Source organism: Colossoma macropomum, unplaced genomic scaffold (genome assembly GCF_904425465.1).
Source record: "Colossoma macropomum unplaced genomic scaffold, Colossoma_macropomum, whole genome shotgun sequence".
In the NCBI taxonomy this organism is placed as follows: domain Eukaryota; kingdom Metazoa; phylum Chordata; class Actinopteri; order Characiformes; family Serrasalmidae; genus Colossoma; species Colossoma macropomum.
Genome location: NW_023494791.1, coordinates 36,648,217 through 36,675,036, shown reverse-complemented (window position 1 = coordinate 36,675,036; position 26,820 = coordinate 36,648,217). Strand labels below are relative to the sequence as shown.

Here is a 26,820-nt window from a genome sequence, read left to right as displayed (position 1 = left end):
CTCTGGTATTCTTTTTTTCAGCTACTCTACTCTACATACTGCACCCAGCTGCTTGACATGAGACACACATTTTACTTCATACACACAAGAAATTTTCTATACATTGTCTACCCTCTGAGAGTTTATAGTTTATGCTGTTGAAAAATACATAAACAACAGTCACTGGTGCTAAAGGCTGTGTGTAATACTTACTATTTGCATAGTCTTTTGTAGTGTGTACTTTATATCATCTATATTTGTTGCATTTCTTGGTTTTCTTGGTTTTTGTGCTATTTTCACCTTTCACAGGTCTTGTCTGTCCTGTGTTAAGCCCCGTGTTCTGGAGAGTCTGTATTTCATTCTTCACTCAGCACATGGCTGAGAAGGAATGGCAGTGTGGCTTGACTTGACGTGATTAATTTAGTAAAGAGCTTTAAGCATGGGAGGGAGGGGTACAATATAAATAAAGCATTTTTTATTGTTAAGGTTATTATTGTTACTTCAGTATGTACCTTACGCAGTTTTTACACTTCAGAGACTCAAGACTCGACTTGGACTGGTACTCAAGAGGCTCAAAACTCTACTGACGACTTAGAGACTTATATTCTTCTTTCTCTGGTATTCTTTTTTTTCAATTACTCCACTCCACCTGCTGCATCCAGCCACTTGACATGAGACACAAATTTTACTCAATATGCACAAGAAACCTGCTCTGTGTGTTCTGTGTTAAATGTGGGCCTGTGTTCTCTGGCATCTGTATTTCATTTCCTCGCTCAGCACACGGCTGTGAAAGAATGGCAGTGTGGCTTTAAGAATGGCAGTGTGGCTTTAAGAATGGCAGTGTGGCTTGGGAGGTGACGGGTGCAATATAAATAAAGCATTTTTTATTGTTAAGGTTATTATTGTTGTATGTGCCTTACACAGCATGGATGCAGTTACGCATAAATGACAACAACATCCGACCATTTATCTACTTAGAGAAGTGTATATATATTAGGGCTGCAACAATCACCATGATTACATGCTAACCATCACACATAGGTAAGTTACTCATCTGCCTTTTTATTTATTTATTTAAGTGTACTACACAAGCTGATGGATTTGAAAGGATGTGAAATATGATGAGCTGTTTGTGGTGAATTGTTTGTCATCCCATGCCATTCTCTATTGGTTGGTTTTTAGACGTGTCATAGCAACAGTTACATTCAAATTTTATAGGTATTCAAATAAAAAATTTCTGTATGTACTAAGGGCTGTATTGGGTTGCAAAGTCAAGCGAGCAATTCACATTAAGCAAGACCACTGAATCAGTTGCCTGCTGCGTGTTTTTCATTTGTTGGTTTGTTTCTATAACAGAAACGTGCTAAAGGAGAAAGTTCACCAGTTCAAGGTTTGAGAGAAGCATTTCAATTGGCTTGGATCTTGCATATTGACAGGTAAGTAAATCCAGCAAGAAATAACAACACTAAAGTATATTTTTTTGTTACATGCTGCCTGGACTGTGTATTTACATGTATGTGTCTGTGCATGTGTGCATTTTAACAGTCTACATTAGATGCTTTGGTGCAGTTTGCTCACTACTGGGAATCAAAAATGATCATTTTCTCAGACATCTGAGAGTTAAACCTAAAATACCGTGTAGCTGTCGTATCAGCGTTGGTACACAGTAGAGGGTTTTGACTATGTTCATTACAAGCCTCATTTTCAGATTTTTTCAGATTCAGATCCGATCTCTTTAACATTATGGTTCATACTCATTTAGGAAAGTTACTCATCTGTCATTAATGTGAACACAGCCTTTAACATCTCAAACTTGCTTGTCTTGGGCTACGTTTACACCACCAGGCTGAAGTGGCACAAATCAGTTTTTTTGCCTTACTATGATACAGATGTGATGTTTTCAGAGCTGTGTAGTTTAACTGGGCCAGAGCAAACTGGATTGAACTGAAGCTTTAGCGTCTTTGGTTCATCTCAACGGCAAACAGAGCTGAGCTTCAGTGGTGTAATTTGATGGAAATGTAAACCGTTTTGTTTGGCTTACAAATCTTTGTGAAACCCATTTAACTATTCAGTGTGATAAACCATGCTGAGAAATGACCTTTAACCGCACCTCAGCAAGGGATCAGGCCCTGATTGGCATCTGGCAGCAGAAAGTGGCAACTCCACCATCCGGAAATGGCACGTACTAGCATGTGCCACCTAGCAAAATAATAAATAACTGGTAACACCGCTTGGTAATGGCACAGCCACACGGAAACACCATGTGCCACTCAAAACATACATGTACCAACAGCTCCTGTGAGCAAAGCAGTGACTCTGGACAGCGGCTACTCAACTCGGCTAACTAGCAGCACATCAAAGCACCACCATCGGCCATCAGAACCTGAGAAAAGTGACGGAGAAATGTTGATTTGAAGACTTTGGACAGTTAGTCTATCGTTTTGTTGGTTCACAGGTTGTGCTGTTGGGTAGACAATTCTAAGCAAAATGAGCCGCTTTAGCCAAAAGCTATGCAACAATAGCAGTAATACTAGCTTGAATGTAGACCCTTTGCATGCTTTTGTTGTGGCACAGGAGTGGCGTTATCCATCGGCATCTGCCGCTCAGGGGTGGCACTAACCAAATGCCAGTGGCACTAAATTGCTGCTCATGAGAATCACTAACCAAACGCCAGTGGCACTTGCCATTTACTTGTAAAAGACAGCTGTCAGCATTTGCCTCTCAAAACTATAATAATGCAAAGTTTTGATACCACCTTAAGCTGTTTGTAAGTGGCACCCACTGTTTAAGAAGTGACCTCTATCTGCAGCTGGAACAGCAACATTCACGCACAGTGGCTTCACTAACATCATTACTCATTCTATTAAGCTGTGTACTGCTGAGGTACAAAGTTTCTTTTCTCCTAGGTGTTAACATTATTTAATAATATTACATAGTTTTTGTGAATATGTTTAATGGTGTTACTGTAATTGGAATATATCAGCTATCTGGACCTGACCATATGGAAAAATATATATAACGGCATGTATTATTTTTATATATGAGATACATTGTTTAATTAAATAAATGTATTCCACATACCGCTACCTGGGTGACGGTCTAAGTTATTACATATTTAATCGTGGTTGTTAATCAGCCCAGTAATTTTTCTATTTTTTACTTCAAACAGCTCAGATTTCTGTTCTCTGTACTGCACACTGATGTAGCAATGATCACCCTGTTATACACAAACTATTTATTTTGGCTGGTACACCTTTGGCTGTCTTGGTTATTCAGACTAGGCTGTCAGTCTTAGGAGACAATTTTGCTTATTTCCCTACAAGAACAGATGCTGTGACACCTAATAAGTTCCTTTACCAGCACAGTACCTTATACCTAAAGTAAAAAGATGTGCTTGAGTACATGAGACTTTTGATGCTGTGAACTTACCTGTGTTTTGTCAATGTTTCATTTTTTAATAAAAGCTCTTGAGTGCCAGTGATTGGTGGCAGGTACCACTGGCATTTGGTTAGTGCCACTCCTGAGTGACTGGTGCCACTGGCCATTGTGTATTGCCACTCCTGAGCGGCAGGTACCACTGCCATTTGGTTAGTGGCATTCCTGAGCAGCAGGTGCCAATGGTTAGTGCCACTCCTGAGTGGCAGATGCTGATGGGTAGTGCCACTTCTGAGCAGCATGTGCCCCTGACGTTTGCTTAGGGCCACTGTTCAGTCACACATTTGCAGCTAGCTAGCTACACTATATTAAGTTACACAATATTAAATTACAAGCACTGTTAGCTAGCTAGCTACGTTAATGAACTCCTGCTTTCTGAGTTTCCTTATTTTAATGGATTTTAGGCAAATGAGTTAAATGTAAACCATCAAGGGCTGAATACCATGATTAAAGTGGACAAAATTAAATGGCCCTTATCTATCATACATATTACTAAAAATATCACTAATACAGGAAATGGTATCACAGTATACCAATATAAAATATATATTGCCCAGCACTATGCTAAATGTTTGGCAAGGAAATTTAATTTTATGTCATGGAAAAGTAATGAAATTCCACTGTTTACAAAGTGTACAAGTGCATTTTGTGGAAAGAAAATCCTGTATTTTTACAGTAATTTGTACTGATACAGACTAGTTAAGGCCTGATCTTGAAGAGGATTCCATTTTTTGTGTTTTGTTATCAGCCCAGTTTCACTTTCATTTGGATTCAGTCTTGACTTGGACTCCTTTAGAGTTGGTCTTGGCTCTGTGTCAACTAGTCATGGTCTTGAATTTGTCTTGGACTCGACAAAGTTATTCTTGGCTACAGCCCTATCTTGAACAGCAAACAGTGATTGATAAAGTACTGAAACCCGTCATTTACATCAGATAAAGTCCAAAAGCAGTCTGTCTACTATAATGTGATTGGATCACTAGCAAACCAGCGGTCTTAACTGGCAGCGCGACAAACATAAATCAAGTGTAAACTGTACTGTAGCAGGAGAAATGCACCAATACAGGATAGATTTCAGAGGTAATTTGCCATATAATTTGTTTTTCTGGTAGGATGACTGATAAATCATGCTTGAAACAATTGATGGAATTTGCAGTGCCAATGACTTCTTTAGTCAAAGATGGCACCAAACACAATCAGATGGGAACTTAAACTGTTTTTAAACATCTTTAATTCCAGGGAAACCATGGTGAAATACACAGTTGAAGTCTTCACAGGTGATGCTCTCAATGCAGGGAACGCCAATGCAGTCTTCATCAAGCTCATTGGTACAAAGGGTAGCAGTGAACCACAAATCCTCGGTTGTTTTGCAGGCATGCTGAGCTGTTCAGTAAGTTGATTGCATTTTATTACAATCTATTATTTTTATTGTATCATATTATGCTTGGTGACAGTATAAAGCCTGGCACTGGATTCACAAAGCTCTTCTCACCTGTCATTTTCTTCTCTGCAATAATATAAAAATAATATTTAACAAGTCCTTAAGTTTTTTTGAGAAATGTGGGCCTCATTCATGAAATACGAGCAGAACAAATGTAGAACAAATGTAAAAATTAATTTGTAAATCATTTTTATGTAGATTTCTGTGTCCATGAGGGTTTTTGTAGTGCTGAAATATTTGTGAATACTAACAACCTTTCAGTTGTGGAAAAAGTACAGAGAATTCTCAAATATGCAAGAGTACAAGTCTTTATGTGAACTAGTGTTTTACTGGAACTGACAAAATCCATTGCCGTCTCAAGAAAGAGTGAAAAGAATTCTATCAATTGACCAGCAATTTGTTTGCAACTGTCAAAGTACAAAGCAATAGTCATTTCTGCTGACCTGAGAGATTAGGTGAGAAAAAAATCGGTGAAAAGAGAAATAGATGCTGAGCATGGAACATCATGGACTAACAGGGCTGTGAGATCAGTGACAAACCTGATGCCAGACATTAAGGACCTTGGAACGAAACCAAAAGTAATGTAAAAAAGTGCCAAGCTCCCCTGAATAACACAAATTACAAATAGGTGAAATCATCTTAATGGTGTTAAATAAAATATATACAAAGCTGTAAAATGTTGTTTGTCTACTATCATAGTCTTGGCTTTTGGCTTGCCTTGAAAATAAACTGTGCAAACAAAACTAAATCACCTCTTTACATTACTACTAAATAAGAAAATAAATACGTTTGAGTCCTGTGACCATCACAGTATGTTCTAATTTACATTGCAGGCTTAAGATTATTCCCAAGTGGGAGCTATTAGTACTCAAATCACTTTTTAAGATTAAGATTAAGTGATGCTTATTAGTCCCACAACGGGGAAATTTCACCTCCGCATTTAACCCATCCGTGCAGTGAAACACCACCTACACACTTGTGAATGCACACACACACTAGGGGGCAGGGAGCACACTTGCCCAGAGCAGTGGGCAGCCCTATCTGCAGCGCCCGGGGAGCAGTTGGGGGTTAGGTGCCTTGCTCAAGGGCACTTAAGTCACATACTGTCGGCTCAAGGGATCGAACCAGGGCCCTTTCGGTCACAGGACTGGCTCCCTAACTTCCAGCCCATGACTGCCTCAGTGTGTGCGTTTTTGAAAGAGAGGAAACCCACACTGTATCAACTGTATAAAGTAAAACTGTATATATTGTAGAAAGTAAAAGGCCAAAATGATACAAAACATACCGTAAGTAATAACTTGACATGCTGGCATGATAGCTGTAGCCCAGCTAACAGGCCCCTCCAATAATATTCCAGGTGCATAAATTGAGTTGGCAATTGAACAGGTCTTCACAATAGAACATATAAGCAACAGTTTTAAGTTTAATAAGGAATAATATTCTAAAACAACGATGTATGTCTACTGTATCCTTGGCCAGCGCTCAGCTTACAAAAGATATTTTAATCTCAAAATTTTACAACAAGTGGTTTCACACAACTGGGTTAAGTAGCTTTTAAGATGCTCAGTTAAGTAATATGTACTAATTAATGTAGAAAAAGAACATAAAGTTAACAGTAGTAGGCAGGGTTGGGATGTCATGGAGAACATTTATTCAGAATACAAAAATTAAGCATCTTTATTTGGTCCAAGTTAAATTTTGTAAAGGCAGTATTCAAGATAGAGTTACGTTCTTCTGGGAAAATACTTACACACTAAATTAAAAAATATCAACCATCTTCAAAAGACACGATGATTGTTTAATAACTATTTTAAAATTAGTAAATGGCATGCTGCAAACATGCTTGATAGACAAACCTCTTAATTAAGGGCTTATTTGCAATTACCAGGTGAAGCCTGGGTAGACTGAAAAAAGCAATGTAATAAGCCAGTTATTAATCTCAGTGCTATTGAGCTCTTTTGAGAGATGATCAAATTAAATGTCCTCTGTAGTGAAGGTTTACAGGGAGATGTACTTCACTCATAACATGCTCATATATTTATGAAGACTTCACGAATGGGGCCCATTTTTACAAAACATTTCTAATTACACATTAAACTGTGACACTGAGTGATGTGTTTGTAATAAAAGGGAGAATATAATCACACTGGCAAACATTCCCTGATCTCTTCGAGACAAATCATGCCCCATAGTATCCCAACAGCATGTTAGTAATCTGAATAATACATTCCTAACAGAAGACGCTGACTGTGTCCTGCAAAGAAAGTCTTGGAACGTTCTTTCTGGTTCAGCTGGAACTCAAGGCACTCGTTTTTGAGGATTACTGGTTCTGTTCCAAAGTTATCGTCACTGAACCTGAAGGACGCCGGCTGCTGTTCCCGTGTTACCAGTGGTTGTCTCCTAAGAAGAAGGCAATTCTCAGAGAAGCTACAGGTTTGTAACTACAAATATAACAGTGTAAGAATATGCTAATTCATGTTTATGCTCACTAAAATACTGAACATGCTTTTTAGAACATGTTATGAGCATTGGCAGATCTATAAAATTTTACCGGGGGTGGCAAAGGGGTGTCAGGGATTGCAACAGTGTAGCACTGATAGCCGTTAGTGAAACAACTCTCCCCTTAAGGCACATGCACCTGCCCCACAGTAAGGTGGAAGCCAATGACATGGCAGAAATTTTGAAGAGGTATGTGTGGTGGCTAATCAGATTTTTAAATGCTGCCTTATTTAAATGGAACATATTGCCACTTGAAAAAAGAACCTAAACTTATTACTTAAAAGTAATTAGATCATTTTTGATACCTCTTTAAAGATAATACTAAGCACTGATATTGTATGTACTCCATCACACAGTGTAGGGAAATGTACAATGTAAACCAGGAACCGGTTCCTCAGCTTCACCTCAACATGACTTGACTGTGACAAATAATCTGTCATATATGTTGGATGATGTCTTCGGGCGTTTTCACACTTGTCCTGAATGCTTGAATCTGCACCCAGGACGGGTTCTGGGGGAGGGGCTCATTATCGCTGGTTTGCTTTCACACACAAGAACACATCTGAATTGTGAATCAATTGAACACGTCAGTATGTCACTTTTTTGCGAGCAGGTTTGTAAAATGGTAGGCATTAGCTTCACCTGTTTGCTGCTTTTTATTATTTTCTTAAAATACAAAAACCCAAGCGGCAAAAAACTTGAAAAACTTAAACTTCTTGTCCACAGCAATCCTTTTCCCGCCATTAAAACTTGAAAAGGGAAGTGATGCGATATGTCAAAGCAGTCATGTTACAAAATGAACCAATCACACAACTGCACATGATTTCAGGAGGACCAGAGATTGGTTCTCTTGAAATTGGTGGTCTGGGGGTTTGCTTTCAGCGAAAACTTAAAAATGAAGCGTTGTAACTAAGACCGTTTTTCACACTGAAGCTTTTTTCCAGATAAAAGAACACTTGCTTGGTGAGTTCAGTACATTTGGTTCAGTACATACTGTTTTCAAAAGCTCTAGTGTGAAAACGCCCTTAGTTACAGTTGCATGGAATCATCTGCCGAAACATTTTACACTGGGTGAATTCATGTTCTTGACAGATTTTAAGTTAACTGTTAAAAAGTTGTAACACTATGTTTGTTCTTGTTGTTCATTTGATTTTGATTTTGTTGGTGGTGATGTAGTTGTTGTCGTTTCTTTGTTCATTGTCCTCTTGGCTGTTGTGTGCTGCCTTCTTGGCCAGGGCTCAGTTACAAAAGGTATTTTTAATCTCCATGTGACTCCCCTGGTTAAATAAAGAAGAAGAAGAAAAAAATAAACACCCAGACGGAGTGAAGAATTTACTAGCAGAGTTATTATAGTTTTGAAAATGTCATTATTTTGTATTTTATTTAGTTTCTCTGTGTTAGATTTTAGTTTAGTTTCTGTTCATCTTAAGGATGCATTAATAGTTGTAGTTTTGTTTTTATTTTCTGAAAAGTAACAGCCTTTATTTAGTGTTTATTTTGTTTCAGTTTTAGTTTTAGTTTTTGGTATTATGATAAGCATATTTGAGGGTAGAACAAAATTAGCACTATGACTGAGCTCAGTTCAGCTCCAGCTTTCCTTAAAAGACGGTGGAACACAGAAGGAACTTCTGAACTCTTATTCACACACTGAAAACACACACTGAAGGTTTTTACTCTGTGATTCTATTAAAATTTAGCTAATTTTGAAGTAGACATTGTAGTTTTGATTTACTTTTCCATGTTTTGGAAAATATTTTTATTAGTTAACAAGTTTTTACATTGTTTACTGCTTATTTTCATTTTTATAATAGTTAAATTTGACTGTAATAACCTTGGTTACTAGTTAACCATGTGGAATATACAACTGATGAGCAGCTGAAAGTAGGTGAGCAGAACTTTGACTGAAATTTAGAGAAATCAATTGATATATGAGACAAGTAACAAAAAATGACTAACATTAAACTATAAATGTGGGAAGCAAACAAGAATGGACTGAGTTAAATATGTTAAGATACCAAAAATGATGCACGAGATAAAATATTTTAATCAAATCCTTTGATAAAATACCACTTTAGTCTGCAACGTACATGCAGTTTCATCACCTTTCTTTTTATCAAGGTGTATTATATATGGATCATGGATGACCACTTAAACGTTCCTTAATGGTCAGTTGGACTTATAAATGGGGGCATGCTTCAGTTAGATTACGTGTGTAAAGATTTTTAGCAGTGTCAATAATTGTGACAGATGTGGTTTTGTTAAAATAATGTTTTGATGAGAATTTCTGTCTTCTTACACTAAACTTACTTCAATTTAAGGTAATTTTAGTGTGAAATTGAACTAATTAACCACAAAGACAATTTTTCTCGACCTTTTTTAGTATCCATCTTTACCAAGGGTGCCAATAATAATGAAACTGACTAAATATATTTAAAAGTTAAAATGATTGAAAAATCTAATTTATTTTTTCAATGTACTATTTTTCATCCATTTTCTGTGTAGCTAAGTTAAGCCACAAGGACACAGAGGAGATGGCCATTCGCCATCGGCTTGAAGATGTTGCAAAAAAACGTGAGGACTTCAGGCAAGTGACACCCCTCCAAAATCAGTCTAACCAGTCTGATGTGATTTCGTGTACACAGTTTACCTCTCGCCCCACGTTCAAAGTTTCTTAAGTTTCTTTTGAAGTTTTGCACCAGGGCTACGTGGCTAATGTGTGACTTAGTAATGGAAGCTTAGTCACCAGCTTAGCACTGTGCAGATTGCATGCCTATGCACATAAAAAAAACAGTATAAAAGAAGTTTATACTGTAGTTTCTGAGTCAATGTAACACTTTTTCAAATAATGTTTCTGGCACTTTCTTCCTTATTTCTACATTGACCAAATATACAGAAATCATCTGAAATGAAAGAAAAAATTATTAGGCACACGTTTGTGTTTAAACCTTTAGTGATCACCAGATCCAGGGTGTGACTTAGCTTGTGGGCCAAGCTGCCCACTTGCTGCTTTTTGTGTTACTGTCTGATGGCTTATCAATATGTAAGTCCCCAGAGAGAATAATTATATCTTAACTTGTGGATACAGTTCATATTTATTACACAATTTCCACCAAAATTATCTTATTTTGCTTAGGACATCTATGTATTACAACACAGAAGTATCACTAAAAAGGTTGATCACAGCATACTCAAAGACATAAATTCATAAACAGTGGTATTTTTGCAGTTAAAGTCACTATTATAAATGCATGCTGCTACTCCTCCTCGCCTGCTTTGTCTTATTGTATGCATAAATATGTAGTTTTCAGGAGCAGCTTTGAGTAAAGTTGTGCCATTTTCTTTTAGCCATGTTTCTGATAGAGACATAAAATCAAGCATATACTTTAATAAGATCTCGAATCAGAAGTGTTTTTTTTATTTTTTATTCTACACTATGCATTTGGGGGGACTGGTCTTTTGTAAGGGTGCAGGAAGTTATTGGCATTTTGATCACATATGCTTTCCTTCATTTTCTAATTGTCCAGGGTTTGATGACTCTAATGGCATTAGTAGAACAAATCTTTTCAAATCTTTTTTTTTGTTTGTTTTTGTTTGAACTGTCTCAGTATTGTGGGAATTGTTTGTACAGTCCTTAATGACCAGTAGAGACATTACCCTTCATAGCTAATAGAAGCATTAGTATAACGACAGCAGAGAAAGAGGGGAATGGTGGAAATGGAGGAGGCATTGTCTATATTGTTAAAAGCACTTTCCTGTGTGCTGTTGACACTACTTACCCGTTCGTTGTTTACCACTGTAATGTCCAGTCAGGCCTGGTGTAGTACCTTCTCTGTGTTCTTGGACAAGACAATAGAACCACAGTTGCTTGGGTGTAATCCATCCCTGGTCTTTCTCAGAAAGTACCCCAGTTGCTCACGTAGTCAATGTAATTGTTATCACACCAGCCTTGGAGCCATCAGTGGAACGTGAAGAGCCTGCTGAACATCTCGCTGGTCAGATGATCCTGGCCTTGATCCTTTTCTTGACTGTCACTAGAAGCTAGACCTCCTTGAGGACCTCGCTTTGATGGGAAGAGCGTGAATGACCACGGTGATGACATCCTTGCGTTGGCCCAGAGCTGCAGGAAACCACTTGGTGGACCTGAAATCACCTGAAACTACGAGGTGCCCCAGGCTGCTTCCACTGGTGGAGCTTGGCCTGCACTCCAGAAGAGCCCTGATCTGCTGATCCAGCTGCTGCAGTTCTCTACTCAGAGTCGAAAGCTCGCGTTCTACAGTGGTCTGGAAAAACTAAGAAAATTGTCACTAGGAGCTCAGTTATTAATGAAATAAGGCAGGGATTAAATGTTCAAGGAAAGAAGTTAACTTTGAAGTTTAAAAATAAAATTAAAAAGCTAAATGTAAAAAACTTTGAACAAGTAAACATACAAACATGAGCTCTTTAGTCGGAAACAGTGTATTTTATCTCCATCTCCATCTTAGCTTCTGAGCATTGCAAAAATGTTTTGTATTTTGTGAATTTTACTGTATTATTTTGTGGTTTTTCCATCAGAACCAGAAGAGGCATTTAAAGCAATTGTGTAATTGTGTGTTCTCCTTGGTGAAAGCCTTTCCAAGTCTAAAAGCATTTACAACAGTGTGACGGTGTGTGCTGTGTGTCTTGCAGATGGAGTGTGTATGACTCTGAAATGCCTCACATTGTACAGGCGGACTCAGCAAGCAGTTTGCCTTACGAGCTCAGATTCTCCTTCACAAAGGAAAAGGAGTTCCAGTACTCACTGTTGAGAGCGTAGGTTCCACCTTGTAGCTGTAATTTAATTAATGTGTGTGTTGGTGGTTCACGTTTAACACATCTTCTTACTGTATTTCAGTTCACTGGACTTAAAGCTGAACAACTTTCATCATCCCACAAACACATGGAACAGCATGGAGGAACTTGAGGATCTCCAGAGGAACGTGACTGGGACCCATGGTATTTTTTTCTCAAAACATGGAGTGTACCTAACTGTTAGATCTGACCACCGCCACCATAACACAGTGATCTGTCTATACTTTTTCCAGAATACATCAAGAAACATTGGATGACCGACACATTCTTTGGGTATCAGTTTCTGAATGGCTCGAATCCTATGATGATCAAGCGTTGCTCAAAGTTGCCCAAGAACTTTCCAGTCACTAATGACATGGTCAAGTCCTCTTTACCAAAAGAGAGCTCTTTGGAAAAAGAAATGGAGGTACAGTGTGAAAAACAGCACTTTGAGTGATTCACCACTGATTACATTTGTACTTTTTTCTGATTTCTCTTTAAATGTGTTCAATCAGAAGGGAAATATCTTCCTGTGTGACTATGCAAGACTAGATGGAATTGTGGGAAATGTGATAGATGGGAAGCAGCAGTATATGGCTGCCCCTCTTTGCTTACTCTTCAGCAATCCTCAGGGCAAACTGCTGCCCATCGCCATCCAGGTAAGACCTCAGACTGCTGAAGACATTGTTTACTGTTGTCTTTAACTGCAAATGCACATAAGCAAGGATTAACCTCTTAAACCAGCCAGGACCCGCCAGGGGTCCAGAGCTTTATTCCTCACTGGGAATTGTAGAGCCTAAACTTTTTCACTAAACTGAATAAAACACAGAGTCTCAAACTTTCTTTCTCTTAGCTGAAGCAGAAGCCTGAGGCAGAGAACCCCATTTTCCTCCCCACTGACTCCAAGCATGACTGGCTTTTGGCGAAGCTCTTCGTGAGAAACGCAGAATTTAACGAACACGAGCTGAACTTCCATCTGCTACGCACTCACCTGTTGGCTGAAGTCTTTACCATGGCAACCCTGCGTGCCCTGCCCTCTGTTCATCCCCTCTTTAAGGTGGACACTACCTGTTTTTATTCCAATTTTCAGTTAGAAACATGGGAATGACAACTACTTAAAATCAACAAGGACAACCTTAAAGAGCACAAAGCTTTCTTGATGAGGAAAAACTTGATGAAAAACATACACTTCCTTGTAATGTACAGCAGGCCTCTGTGACTTGAATTCATACCACTTCACATAAAGGGCATTTGCCCCTGCTAGTACTATTAGCACCATTGCCCAGGTGGCACCAAAGAACCAAAGGTAGATTCCTGCCAGGAGCACACAAATATTTAAATAAATCACATTTAAGCGCTTTTATTTTTTCTGTTTTTGAGGGGGCATAAGTAGTTAGCTTTTTATATGTTTACCATAGTACATTTTCTGCACCACTGTGAGGGTACACCAGGCAAGAGTTTGTTTACCCCAGACTCTTAAAGTAATACTACAGAGCCAAATAAAAGCCATTTGGAACCAATTAGCATTGTGAGATTACATTAATTACACTGTTGTACATTATACACTTTTAGGTGTTGTGTAATTATCTGGGTATGATTTTTTTTTTAATTCACCAGACATAAATAAATATATATATCATAAATAGACATGATTGGGGAGCTTGTGAACTGTTGTTTCGTAATAAGATAATGTGATTGTTTGCTCTTTATCTCACAGCTTCTGTTTCCTCATATTCGCTACACTCTCCAAATCAATATTATGGCAAGGAAACAGTTGATATCAGCTGATGGCACTTTTGCTATGGTATATATGTCCTTTAAGATCTTTATCATTCCAAAAGTGTACTATTTTGTGGAAATGCATATGATAATTAATGTTAGTGTCAGTATTTATGCCAACTGGATTTTTTCAATGATGGTTCTTCTCTTTACATCTTTACCACACAGCACTCTGCTATAGGACATAAAGGACTGACTACATTCCTGAGAAGAGCAACTGCTGGTCTGACCTATAGCTCTCTGTGTTTGCCGGACAACATTAAGGAGAGAGGCCTGGAGAACATTCCCCAGTACTACTACAGAGATGACGGCCTCAAGCTGTGGAACATCATTCACAAGTATGATGGAGCTACATTAAATGTAGACTGTAAATATACCAGGCAGTATTTTTATACATGTATGACAATGAAGATGTCTGTGTAAATGTTCAAGCTGTCATACTAACTGTGAACCTTCCAGGTTTGTGCACGGAGTGTTGGCACATTACTACACCGAGCGTGACGTCCAGGAGGACTCTGAGCTCCAGACGTGGCTGACGGAGATCGTAGAACACGGTTTTCTGAAAAATGACAACAGTGGTGTGTGCTGTGATTTTAATTATTTTGAGCGTGGCTTAACAGACGTACTGGAAATGACACTAGAATCATTTTAAGTTTATCTGTGAATGAAGCATGTAAACTATTGTCTGTCAGGAATTCTGTTGTCCACTTGTCTAAAATATAATTTCCTGTCCACCGTTAGGAATCCCCAAGTCTTTCCACACAGTGGCTGAACTCGTCAAGTTTGTCACCATGTTGATCTTCACAGTGTCGGCCCAACATGCTGCAGTCAACAATGGCCAGGTTACACAGTATCGTTCTGCTGAAAGCAGATTATGACTTTTCATAATGAAGTGGGACTTGTGCCAGTGTTCACAAAACATCTCAAAGTAACACCACTTTGAAGTGTTTTTTTAAGAGTTTAAGAGATTGCACCCGTAAAATCATGGGTACGGATGTCTGTTTTTTGTGCAAAAGTAGGGAGGGCAACATTTTGGAAGGTAACGGTGGGCAAATTGGGCTCGCGAAGGTAACACTGCCAATGCGTGCTGCACATAGCACAATTAATTAGTAATAGTTGCTGTTTTTTTAACTTCAATCATTACATAATTCTCAAAAACCTACCAGTAACTAGATAACACTATATCTGACCTAGCATGTTAGATTAACGTTAGGAAGATCATACCCAAATAGCAGACCAGCAGTGAATCCATGTTAATTCATTAACATCACTTCATTGAATCAACTGTCATATTAATTAATTAATGTTCAAACAACATTGAAAGTTTAACATAAATTCAGTATAACACCAATGCTACCTCAGTCCTTTTTCAACCTTTAGAAAATCAAAGCCATCCTGCTTTATCTACTTCTTTTCTTAAAAAGCCAACTGGCCTAAAACAAACAACTTAGTTTCTTTATTCAGATTTATTATAAACATTTGCAGTACAAGAAATATAAAAGAAAGAATAATTCTTTGTCTTTCTCTATTATTTCAAAAGCAGACAGTCACATTTCTCAGCCCAGTAAATGACTGTTGAACAGCTAATTTTTGCTATTTAGCATTATTACCAACATTACAATGGGTAACTTTTATCCTGCCATCAAATGTAAATGAAAGTATATTTACCCTCATTGTGGCCAACGTTAGGAGCTGCTGACTTTCATTGACATACTATATGGACAAAAGTATTGGCACATAACTCTTAATCATTGAATTCAGGTGTATCAAATCAAGCACCTAGCCATGCAGTCTGCCTTTACAAACATTTGTGAAAGAATGTGTTGTTCTAAAGAGCTGAATTTGAGCATGGTACTGTAGTAGCGTGCAATTGTTGCAACAAGTCTGTTCATGTAATTTCTTCTCTCCTTGATATTCCACAAACAGCTGTGAGTGGTATTATTAAAAAGTGAAAGTGTTTAGGAACGACAGCAACTAGCTGAGTGCCGAGCCGCACCTCAATAACTGCAGAGTTTCAAACCTCCTCTGACTTTAACATCAGCACAAAAACTGTGCATCAGGACCTTCATGGCATAGGCTTCCATGGCTGAGCAGCTGCATGCAAGCCTTACTGCATTGTGTCAACTGTAAAGTTTGGTGGAGGAGGGATAATGCTATTGGCTTGTTTTTTCAGGGGTTGGCCTAGTTCCCTCAGTTCCAGTGAAGAGACATCTTAATGCTTGAGCAGACCAAGACATTTTGGACAATTTGTATGCTTCCAACTATGTGGGAACAGTTTGGGGAAGACCCTTTTCTGTCCCAGCATGACTGAGCCCCAGTGCACAAAGCAAGGTCCATAAAGGCCTGGTTGGGTGAGTTTGGTGTGGAAGAACTTGACTGGCCCCCACAGAGCCCTGACCTCAACCCCATCAAACACCTTTGGGATGAACTAGAACGGAGTTATCCAACATCTGTCTCTGACCTCACAAATGCTCTTCTGGATAAATGGGCAGAAATTCCCACAGACACACTGCAAAATCTCGTAGAAAGCTTCCTAGAAGAGTGGAAGCTGTTATGGCTGCAAAGGGGAATTAACTCCATATTAATGCCTATTGATTTAGAATGGGATGTCATAAAAGCTCCTGTAGGTGTAACGTGTAGATGTTCCAGTTCTGTTGTCCATTTAGTGCAATTCAATGCTGATCCAACACAGTGTTAACATTGAAATTTCAACCTTGACCTCTGATGTAAAATCAGTGACAGATCAATGTTGCTGTCTAGGTAGCTAGCTTATCTTGACTTCAGGTAAGATTTAGTTAATTGAACTTTAAGTAACTTAACTGTGCCTTTCTTATGTCCAGAAATTGCTGGTTATAACTGCTTGACAAAATACAGAATGTATACTAAATTTAACCCATTGTTATCATATTGTCTGTGTTTCTGTCCTACCACTCACTGCCAAATATACTCTGTTTCTCACGTGATGCACTGAATCAGATTTTGCAACACGTTAAGCATCTTCACTCTTCAGATCTCAAGTAAATGATTTGTTTTGGGAGAGACTGATTAAATTCAAAATCTAATTCTGTTAAACTCACAGTTTACACACACAATTGTTTAAGCTGGATGTCAAATGTTCATCTGAAAAAGTCAGAGCAAAAGCTCTATAGATATACACCCTCCCTAATAAAAGTGCGGGTGTAGACACCTATGGGTGGAAAATGAAATTAGGTGCTTCATCCCTCTTTTTAGTACTTTCATTTAAACTAAAGTGTCTGAGATACTTTGTGAACACAGGCCCTGTAAAAAGGCTAGTTGCATGGACCAAAGCCATAGAGTGATAATTCAAGTATGGCTTTTATATCCTAATTCATTTGGGCAATGGAGCTGATTTTTATTGGTTTCATTTGTTATTTTTATTCCAGTATTCTTGACTCCTGATCTTGTCTGTTCTTTCAGTTTGACTTTGGAGCTTGGATGCCCAACTTTCCAGGCACCATGAAGATTCCTCCTCCTACCAGAAAGGGACAAGCAACAGCAGACTCCGTTGTTGCAGGCTTACCTGATGTGAGAAGCACACTTAAAATGATCACTGCCTTTCACCTGCTGAGCAAGAAGTCCTCAGATCATGTGAGTCCAAATCCACCACCAACAGCCTCTGTCTAGGCCCAATGTGCTGAGTGTTTTGTGACTCTTTCAGGTGCAGTTGAGCCATTCTACCTATGTGTTATGCCTGAAAATGGCCAGTGAGCCTAAATATGCAGTCTCTGGGCAGTGCTTGAAAAACACTTGCATGCATATGCATTTGAGGGACGACAGCACAAAACGTGGGAAGATTGGTGAAAAATGGGTGGATATGTTAGAAGTGTGGCTGATTACATATTTAGCTCCATTTACTGAAGTTTGAGCAACTGGTGGCAGTTGGTTTTGGGTTTTTCTCTGCCTTTTAAAACCAGATACAGTGAGGCTGTGACATATGGTGCATTCTGATGTAAATTAGCAAAAAAGCCTCACAAACTTCACAAACCTTCTTTAATAGCCAGAACCTCCACAAGACCACCACAGAACAGGTATTATGTGGGTAGTGAATCATTCTCAGCACCACAGTGACACTGACGTACAACAACCAAAATATCCAGCCCACAGTGTCCTGTGGGCAGCATCTTGAGACCACTGACATGAAGATGACCAACACAAACTGTGCAGCAACAGATGAGCTACGGTCTCTGACTTTACATCTACAAGGTGAACCTACAAGGTATGAGTGTCTAATAAAGTTGACAATAAGTGGACACAGTGTTTAAAAACTCCAGCAGCACTGCTGTGTCTGATCCACTTATACCAGCACAACACACACTAACACACCACCACCATGCCAGTGTTACTGCAGTGCTGTGAATGATCCACCACCCAAATAATACCTGCTCTTAATGGTCCTGTGGGGGTCCTTACCACTAAAGAACGGGGTAAAAGGGAGCTGACAGACTTTGCAGGGAAACAGATGGACTACAGTCTGAAATCGCAGAACTGCAAAGTACACCTGTATGGTAAATTGAGCTGATAAAATAGATAATGAATGTAGAAACAAGGTAGGTGTGCTTAATGAAGTGGCCGGTCGGTATACATTCAGCAACAGAATGATATTATTTAAACTCTCAGGATCAAGTGCTTGTTTCATTAAAGCAACTAGATTTTCACTCTCAGCTTGAAAATATGACCTTGTTTTTTTATTTCAAACAGGAGGAAGCAGCTCATGACTTGTGGTGTGGGGCACAACCTAACACATCTTACTGGGCAGACCTGACATTTTTAACTAGGTCTAAAATTACCCAGATTATTTCACTTTTCACACATATATTATCAAATGTTCTTCAAACTGAAACTGTTATATCTTATTAATATAACTTACTCATAATAAATACAATGCTACGTCTCCATGTTTTAACGTATTTTTACCTTTAGGTGTTTGTCTAACATGCACAATATAAAAATCAGTAAAAGAGCCAATAGAAAAATGTTGTTTTTTTGTTTTTTTTTAATTTATAAGTGAATATCTATTCCAAATCTACCCTTAATTAAATTTATGTGTGCTGAACCTGAATATGTTTCTTTTATGGACCATTATTCACTTTAATAGCCTTGAAATTATAAACCTCTACCAAGTTATTTGAAATATAATCCAATTGTTTGGTCTAAAACATCTTAGAAAACATTTCTTAGGCTATAGTGGCTACAAAAGTGCAGTTGAACTCAAACTGAAGATAAGCTATATGAGTGCTCCAAAAATCAGTGAAAGAAAATCGTGGCATCTGGCAGCTCTCTGTGTGCACATGGCAAAGTTCAAAACAACCCAAAATGTCGATGTGTAAGAAGAAGGGGGTGCAAAATAATTCTGTGATGTGGCCGTAGCATGCAGCTTTATTATTTCACTGTGCTTTTTAAACCCCGTGCCTCACAAGCATGCAGTCAGTAGGCGGGGATGAGCACAGTTTGCATGGTTAGCTACAGTCTTAGTAAGTAGGATGATAATTTCTGGTGCATTGTGAATGCATATTGGGATCGCATCAAGGCACATTCTGTGCTGCACCTGCAAATTTGTACACTTTGCCCCCTATATACACTAAGCAAAGGTATACTACTACCAAATAGAAAAAAATAGATAACTGGATAGTTATCTGAAGGTCATGTGTTATGAACAAGTCTTTCATGTTAATCCAAAAGCTACTGCTCTAATTTTCTAAGCCCTAATTAATAGCTACTCTGGTTGCCCAAACCCAAAATTCAACTGTCCCAAGATGTTGTGCAGGTGGCTTTTTTGTATGCTTAGGCTAAGTGAGGTGTAGATGTGCTAATAAATCAAGGAATCTGTCATATTTGGCATAATTTGTAAATAGTTTTATGTGTTAACATCAGTAGAGAACATCATTGAAGGTGGAATGGAGAATTAGTTGCCCTCTATGCACCAGATCAGTATGCAATTGTTTAGCCTTATTATTGAGCTTCATAACTGCCAACATTCTCATGAACTAAACCTGTCTCCTCTGTGTTTCTTCCTCGTGCTCTTAAGGAGTTTGCCTGATAACATTAAGAGTCTGAACATCTAATTCTAGGACAATTTTTTACTGTAAAATATACTTTATTAACAAAGTTAACTGAATCAAACCTAATATGGCACAAATCCAAAATCAATAACCAGCTTCAAAATGCTTTTAAGGACGTTTTCTACTGTAGTCTGCTGTGCTCTCCTGCACAGTATCATGTTTTCTTGCTCAGAGGTGCTGCATCACACATAACACATTTTTAATGGTTTTTGCAATGTTTTTCATACTTTTCATGGATGTAACAATGTTTTGAAACAATGACTTTCTTCTTTATATTCCTGCAGTATCCTCTTGGATATTACCCGGAGGAGCTCTTCATCGAGGCCGTGCCCCTTCAGAAAATTGAACAGTTCAGGAAAGATCTGAAAGCTCTCGAGGGTGAAATAGAAGCAAGAAACAAGAATCTTGAGCTTCCGTATGATTACCTAAATCCGATGAATGTGGATAATAGTGTAGACGTGTAAGAAAGTGGAGAATCAGTCTGATGGCAATGCATAATCAATCTGCTGAAAAGATTCTGATCGCACTCCAAACAGATTTTCATGTGGCAGTTTCTGCTTCAGTCTTCTGCCCCGTACTCTGTGCAGAATTATTCTTAAACACTGCAACTAATTAATAAAGTCTAGTGAACATTTAGCATTTAGACATGAGGTAATGTATTGTTAGCCAACTTTGGGGTGGTACATATATTCTATCTTGTTGCTACTTTTTTCATTAGCAGCTTTAATGGGTTTAAGTGGGTTTTCAATTAAACGTTCATGATAGGAATCTGAATCTAACGTTCTTATGATACATACTTTGTGAGCATGAACCTCTGACTGCAACAATAAAGTTACATGAATGCATGCAATACAGCCCAAATGCCAGCTTGCTGTAAAATGAAGCTTATGGTGGGGAAGCCTGAACTAATGTTTTTAACTCATCACTTTAATTTTGAATGAATGATGTGAAAGAGACCAACAGGTAAGTGAAATTCCATCAGCGGAATATGAAGTTAGGCACTAAACTGGATATTATAGAGTCATTTCAGTGTAAGTCCTTTTGGATGTTGGTGTTGTCTAATAAGATCTGATTCAGAGTAGCACTATACCTAACCAACAATCAATATGACGTGCTCTCACAGGATGATATTTACTGCCCCCTACTGTTTAATTTCACCTGACCGTCCTAAGCTGCCCTATAGAGCCTTACAGAGCTGGATCAAATGTGTTGGATCAGGCCAGTGGCACAGGTTTCATTTCAGCTTTTGGGGGGGACATACTGCTCATACCACCCAACTCAAGATGGCAGTTTCTTACATTATCACAGGCACTCTGCTCACTTAACTTAGTTTTTTAACATCCTTGTTATTCCTGAACATTAGTAAAGTGAACAAATGATTGTACAATTACACATAGATAAAGACCATAATTGTTGAAAAAGATATCATTTTAAATAATAATATTAAAGAACACATACTGGGGTCTTATTTATTTAATAAAATCCAAAAGCAGTGCTTCTAAATGATGTATTCACTGTGCATTAGGCTCTTTTATTATGGCCTGTATTAGCACATGATTGATAATTATTGTGCATAAACTGATCACTTAAATTCACATCTTATTAGTGTACGATTGGCAACATCTGATTCTTATGCTGGCGGTTCTAGGTAGCATCAAGTGACTTGAGGAAATAATAGTTAAATGAGTCACTAATACCTCAAGATGTGCTATAAATTCTGAAGTGTGGTTTTGGTCAACACAATTTATAGGCTATAAACACCTATTAATTATATTATTAAATATTGTTTTATGTTTTTTTGCTAGCCAAGTACAAGCAAGCTCAGAATATTTAAGCTAGTTTCAACACATTTTAACAACCAAACATGGATAATTGAACTAAATAAACTGAGTTGTTTAAAAGAGATTTTTTTTTTAATTTTAAAAAAGATTTTTTTAGATCAAACTATCATGAATAAGTGCTGGATTTTTGATGCAAACTGTTTTTTTTTTGAAAACTTGAATAATCTCAATTAAAATGTCAGTTATTGTAATAACATAAATGTAGGTGATCATGCTCAATACTGCATATTTACATTAACAAAGTCTTAAGTGTTTATTGCTCATTTTTCCAACTAATAATGCAAATATTTATGATCTTCATATTAAAGGACTATTATTTGCTAGTACAGGTAGTAATGAAGAAAGCTTAATGCATAGTGAATAAACCATTTACATAAGTCTAATTAGATCTTAATAAACTTCTAATATGTATACTTTATGTATTAACCCCTGATATACTTGTTTGCCAAAGTTAGCAACCAAAAGCACATCATTAAAAAGCTCCAGTCACAAGATTGCAGGAAATAATTGCAAGTTTAACTTAGATCTTCAGAAGCACCCCTGTCTTAACTGCTAGCAAGTCACATGTCATTTTCATTGATCTGTATTAATCTTAACGCACGCTGCATGCAATCATCTATTAACAAAAACCAGTATGCACTGCTCATTCATACAAGGTGTACATCTAATGTTCATGACTTTTATTGGCATAAATCTTTGAATACTGACATCATTTTTGTCTATTAAAACAAGAGTGAGGACCACTGAGGACCACAGGATTTCAGGTCAAAAAGATCTGACTCTACTGTAAGGTTTAAAGGGTGAGCATTAGTATCATATGCCAATATAGGATGGCTGATACAGCCACTTAGAAACTGTAATGCAAAACAATTTTACTGGTTTGTAATTTACAATATACATAATGTCAAGAAAACATGAAGTCGGGTCATGTAAACATTGCCCTGCATCACTTAAACATGAAGAATTCACATACTGAAATTATGCACCAGCAAAGCATATATGGGTTGTTGAAATATATATATATATATATAGCTATATACACACGGATACATTTACAATAGTACAATGGAAATAGGTTGTCTCTCAGGTAGCGCTTAAGTGCTCTGATGAAGCACATAATGCTCTCATTGGCTAGTTTAAGGCTTTAAAAAGGCAGTCTTAAGAGCATATATGTGACCACAGCACAGCTCATTTCCATTCTTCTGCATTTGTTTGGGGGTTGAGGTGAACTGGAAATTGAAGAGAGTGACGTAGAAAAATCGACACATTGTCCTTGTTCAGAACTTGTTTTTTCCAATTTAGTTTTGCTATATTCACAATTTGATCTGGGTACTGTAGGCATGGAGCACTACTGGAGCATGCACTGGCAGCCTGGGCAGGAGGCTGGAGGAAACGCACCAGAGCCTCAAGGGAACTGGCAGGGAAAGCATGTCCCTCCCTGTGGGCGGCTGCAGCTACGTGTGAAGAGTCTGTGCAGATGTTGCTGTTAGAGCCTCCTCAGGTTGTGCTCTTCCTGACACGCCCCTCTCCTCAGGCTGATGTCGTCCAGTGCCATCTCACCGGTACGGCCTCTCCTGCGCTCACCCTTCATTATCACCTGTAAAAGTGTGCACATCTGTCAGTTCTAAGCAGCAAGCATCAACATGGTCACATCCCCTACAGAGAACATACTAAAGTATACCATTTTTGCATATTTTAGTACACAATTTCTGTTCATTTGCCCAGATTAAGATATAAACCTTTTGTACCGTCCACTTTGTATGTGATCAAGGCTATCTTAGGTACTTTAGGGAAATTACACAGATATTGTTTTCCATACTAACTGGCGAAATCTCTTTACAAATTATGTTACCTGGTAAAACTCTGGCAAAACCAGTCCAGCTCAAATAGGGCTATAGAAGGTCATGTGCTCCAAAACTACTGCTCAGCAACTTAATACTACGGGCATGGCAGATCTGTGTTAGATTAAAATCACACATCTCATCATTATTCACTTAAACTATAGCACTTCCCCAGAGGTACTAATCCAGCTTAAATAGGGCTATAGGCTTTATTAGTTATTTTTTAAATGTGGCACTGGTCCTATTTTGTCTGCTCCAACTTATCAGTGTATCGTGACATAGCCTATAACATGAACATTTCTTGAAGTATCATGATATTTACTGTTGTATTGTCCACCTTTGCAGAAAAGCCTCTTCTTGCATTCTCTACACAATAATTTCTCACTTGCAGCTCATTAAAGACAAATTGGACAAATTCTGTGGAAAGTGCAGATTCTAATTATTCCAGCTGTGTTTGTGTTTGTAAGTAGAGGAGATTTTTATTCTGATTTGGATTTGATGAAAAGTAATGTTGTGTGTAGACTCCTTTTTTGCAAAAATTCCTACATTTTTTACCTTTTCTGACAACAAAATTATAAAAATGTCAGACATGCAGCCTCAAAGAGATTGTAGACTGAATGTAAATGTCATTCATTATGTAAGTAACTGTAATTAATTACAGGATTCCTCAGTTTCATATAAATAATTGTGTTGTAAATCAGATGTACATTAAAATGACAGTAATAACTACACTTATCAAGATTGACAGCTGAGCAGTAAATTCATTTTTCAGACAGGTTAATACAGTTGTTGCTGTCCTCTTGTTGGCCCTGTTTCTGTCCTGTTCTGCTCCAGGATCTGATTTTACAGCCCCTGATTATTTTACTCCTGTCAGGTCGACTCATGACACATCAGGCACTGGCACGCAACACAAATGTGAAATGGCTTTGGGCTGTTCAGAGCTTGTTTGCTAACCTCTGAGTTTTTTCAAAAAGAATCTCAATTCAATAAGCAAACTGTGAAATTAAATTGTTTCTTTATGTCTCGGAAGATCTAAAAAATTCATTTGATGTCGAGTCTCATGGCAACGTGTGAAGAAATGTGTCACTTCACATCAGTGAGTATGACACATAGCAAAGACTAAGGGCTTCATTATGTGGTTATGATCTCGAAGTCATTCTGATGGTTTCATTTTCTACTGCATGGTTTTGACTTTGATAACAGGATCACCAGCCCTCCTCCTGATCTCCTTTTCCTGTAGAGTTTATTTCTAACCACGGCTGCACGATATGGACATAAAATGCGATGTTCGATGTTGAATATCACGATGATGATATGAGAAGTAATAAATTATTAAAACAACGTGCCTCTGACTGGAAGTGCTGCAAGCACTGACTATTTTACTGTGTAAACAGAAATTTAACATAGAAATCCAACATCTAAACTATACAAAACTACAAAATCGCCATTCACTGTTGTGGAAAATAAAAGAAATATAACACTAAAGCTGCATTTACACAAAAATATCATTCTGTACCTCATATAGTTGTACGTGACAGATGGCAGCAGAAGAGAGCTGTAGCAGTGTATACTGTTCATTTAAAGTGGAGAAAGTCCTAAGGATGTACTGTATCGGTGGTCTCCTACCCTGGACTTGAAGATCTACCGTCCTACAGAGTCCAGCTCCAACTGCAATCTGCTCCTGCTAATTAACTTACTAATAAATCCATGATTGGCTGGATCAGAAGCGTTGGTTAAGGAGGGGCAGCAACTTGGATGCGGGTCTAAACTCTTCGGGAAAGCAGACCTGCAAGAGGAGGGTTGATGACCACTGTTCTGAACTAGTTAATATTTTACTGGACAGTACTGGGTGTGCCTGAACTTGAAGAATGAAATGTTTCACATCCATGGCTCCTAAAAAAATCATCTGATTGATTCCAACGCCAGTCAATGGCAAAAGCTGGGAAATTTTAACAATTGACAGAAGTTATGGGCAGTGGACAGTTGCATGGTGTAAACTGATATTAATTATTTCTTACTTGAAGCTCACTGAAACAAGAAGAGAGATTCTGTGGACTCTAAACTCTCAGTCAATATCACATCTGTGCTTGTAAGTCGAAGAGGATTATCTGACTTTGCTGAAAAGCTTTCTCTGTGCATACAAGCTTGTTTTGTGTGCTTTTTGTCACTTCTGACTGTTGAAACAAACAGAACAAATCAGAAGTGCAGATTTGAACTTTTAACAGAATGTAAAATGAACGTAAATGTAATTTCTTGTGTAATTATGTAATTAATCATGTAAATATGTAATTACATTAATAGCAAAATGATAGTAATGACTCAATAGTAACCTCCAAGGGTTAAAGACAGACTGATTATTGATGTAAATGCTAGAATGCCACCTGCCTGTGATTCACTATGTCTTAGTATGAGGTCTTCAGTGAGATTCTTCTGAAAGCCAACCTCACACCAGCACATCAGAGCAAAACAGGTGCATACCTTCCAGGCTTACAAGTGAAGAGTTTTGTTCCAAAACACATTACAGACCACTTTCAAGAATTTTCTTCCTTTTTTCTTTGCTGGGAGTGGACATTAAACTATAAAGAACTATTAATGCTATAATATGATTAATATCACATTTATTAGATTGTTATCCATTATACATCAGTTATTCTTTTCAAAAACTTGTTATATCCAAAATTGTTATAAATAAATATCTACCATATTGCAATGAAACTCTTCAAATCTTAACTGAAATCTCAAAGCTCAGAAATGTGTCTTAGAATTGTTTCTATTGGTCAATCAATGAACAGCTGCAGTGGCTAGACAGCTTTAAGCACACAAGCTGATATATAACTGCCATTGATTGTTAGTCACTGGTCATATTTTTAAACATTCCTTCAGTACTGCTCTGCTAAGTCTCTGAAGCTAATTAAGCGTGTACTCACACTTTCCAGTCCGTTGCCCCACAGTGTGATCTGTGTGGATCTCCAGCCGCTCCCACCTGTTCGACCCCACACGGCCGGGCTGTGCTGACGGCCCTTTTGCACAAACACCTGCAGCATGCCCACGTGGTGACCCGCCATCTTATGTCGAAAAGCCAGACACAGGTTGCCTTCGTTCCAGGGCATGGTCAGGGGAGA

At 38.1% G+C, this 26,820-nt stretch overlaps 2 protein-coding genes across 5 annotated transcripts in view; one reads left to right on the top strand and one right to left on the bottom strand.

The window, feature by feature from the left end:
- Positions 1-20,870, top strand: LOC118810863 (polyunsaturated fatty acid lipoxygenase ALOX15B-like). 4 transcript variants are annotated; one of them, XM_036574965.1, is made up of 16 exons: positions 1-5; positions 1,336-1,415; positions 4,651-4,801; positions 7,090-7,285; positions 9,854-9,935; positions 12,017-12,139; positions 12,222-12,322; positions 12,412-12,584; positions 12,673-12,816; positions 13,011-13,214; positions 13,875-13,961; positions 14,105-14,274; positions 14,396-14,514; positions 14,678-14,778; positions 17,375-17,545; positions 20,301-20,870. In XM_036574965.1, the coding sequence occupies exons 3-16, from the start codon at positions 4,658-4,660 to the stop codon at positions 20,478-20,480; spliced, it is 1,995 nt and encodes a 664-aa protein (XP_036430858.1). In that variant the 5' UTR covers positions 1-5; positions 1,336-1,415; positions 4,651-4,657; the 3' UTR covers positions 20,481-20,870. The 4 variants fall into 4 exon arrangements, with proteins under 4 accessions (XP_036430858.1, XP_036430857.1, XP_036430859.1 ...); XM_036574964.1 differs by lacking the exon at positions 1-5 and adding an exon at positions 847-1,020; XM_036574966.1 differs by lacking the exon at positions 1-5 and adding an exon at positions 1,180-1,197.
- Positions 20,871-22,516: 1,646 nt separating this feature from the next.
- The window catches only part of npnta (nephronectin a), a 98,384-nt gene continuing 94,080 nt past the window's right edge, over positions 22,517-26,820 (bottom strand). The window contains 2 exon segments of the mRNA XM_036574963.1: positions 22,517-23,454; positions 26,626-26,819. Of these exon segments, the coding sequence (XP_036430856.1) occupies positions 23,344-23,454; positions 26,626-26,819 (305 nt within the window). The 3' untranslated portion in view covers positions 22,517-23,343.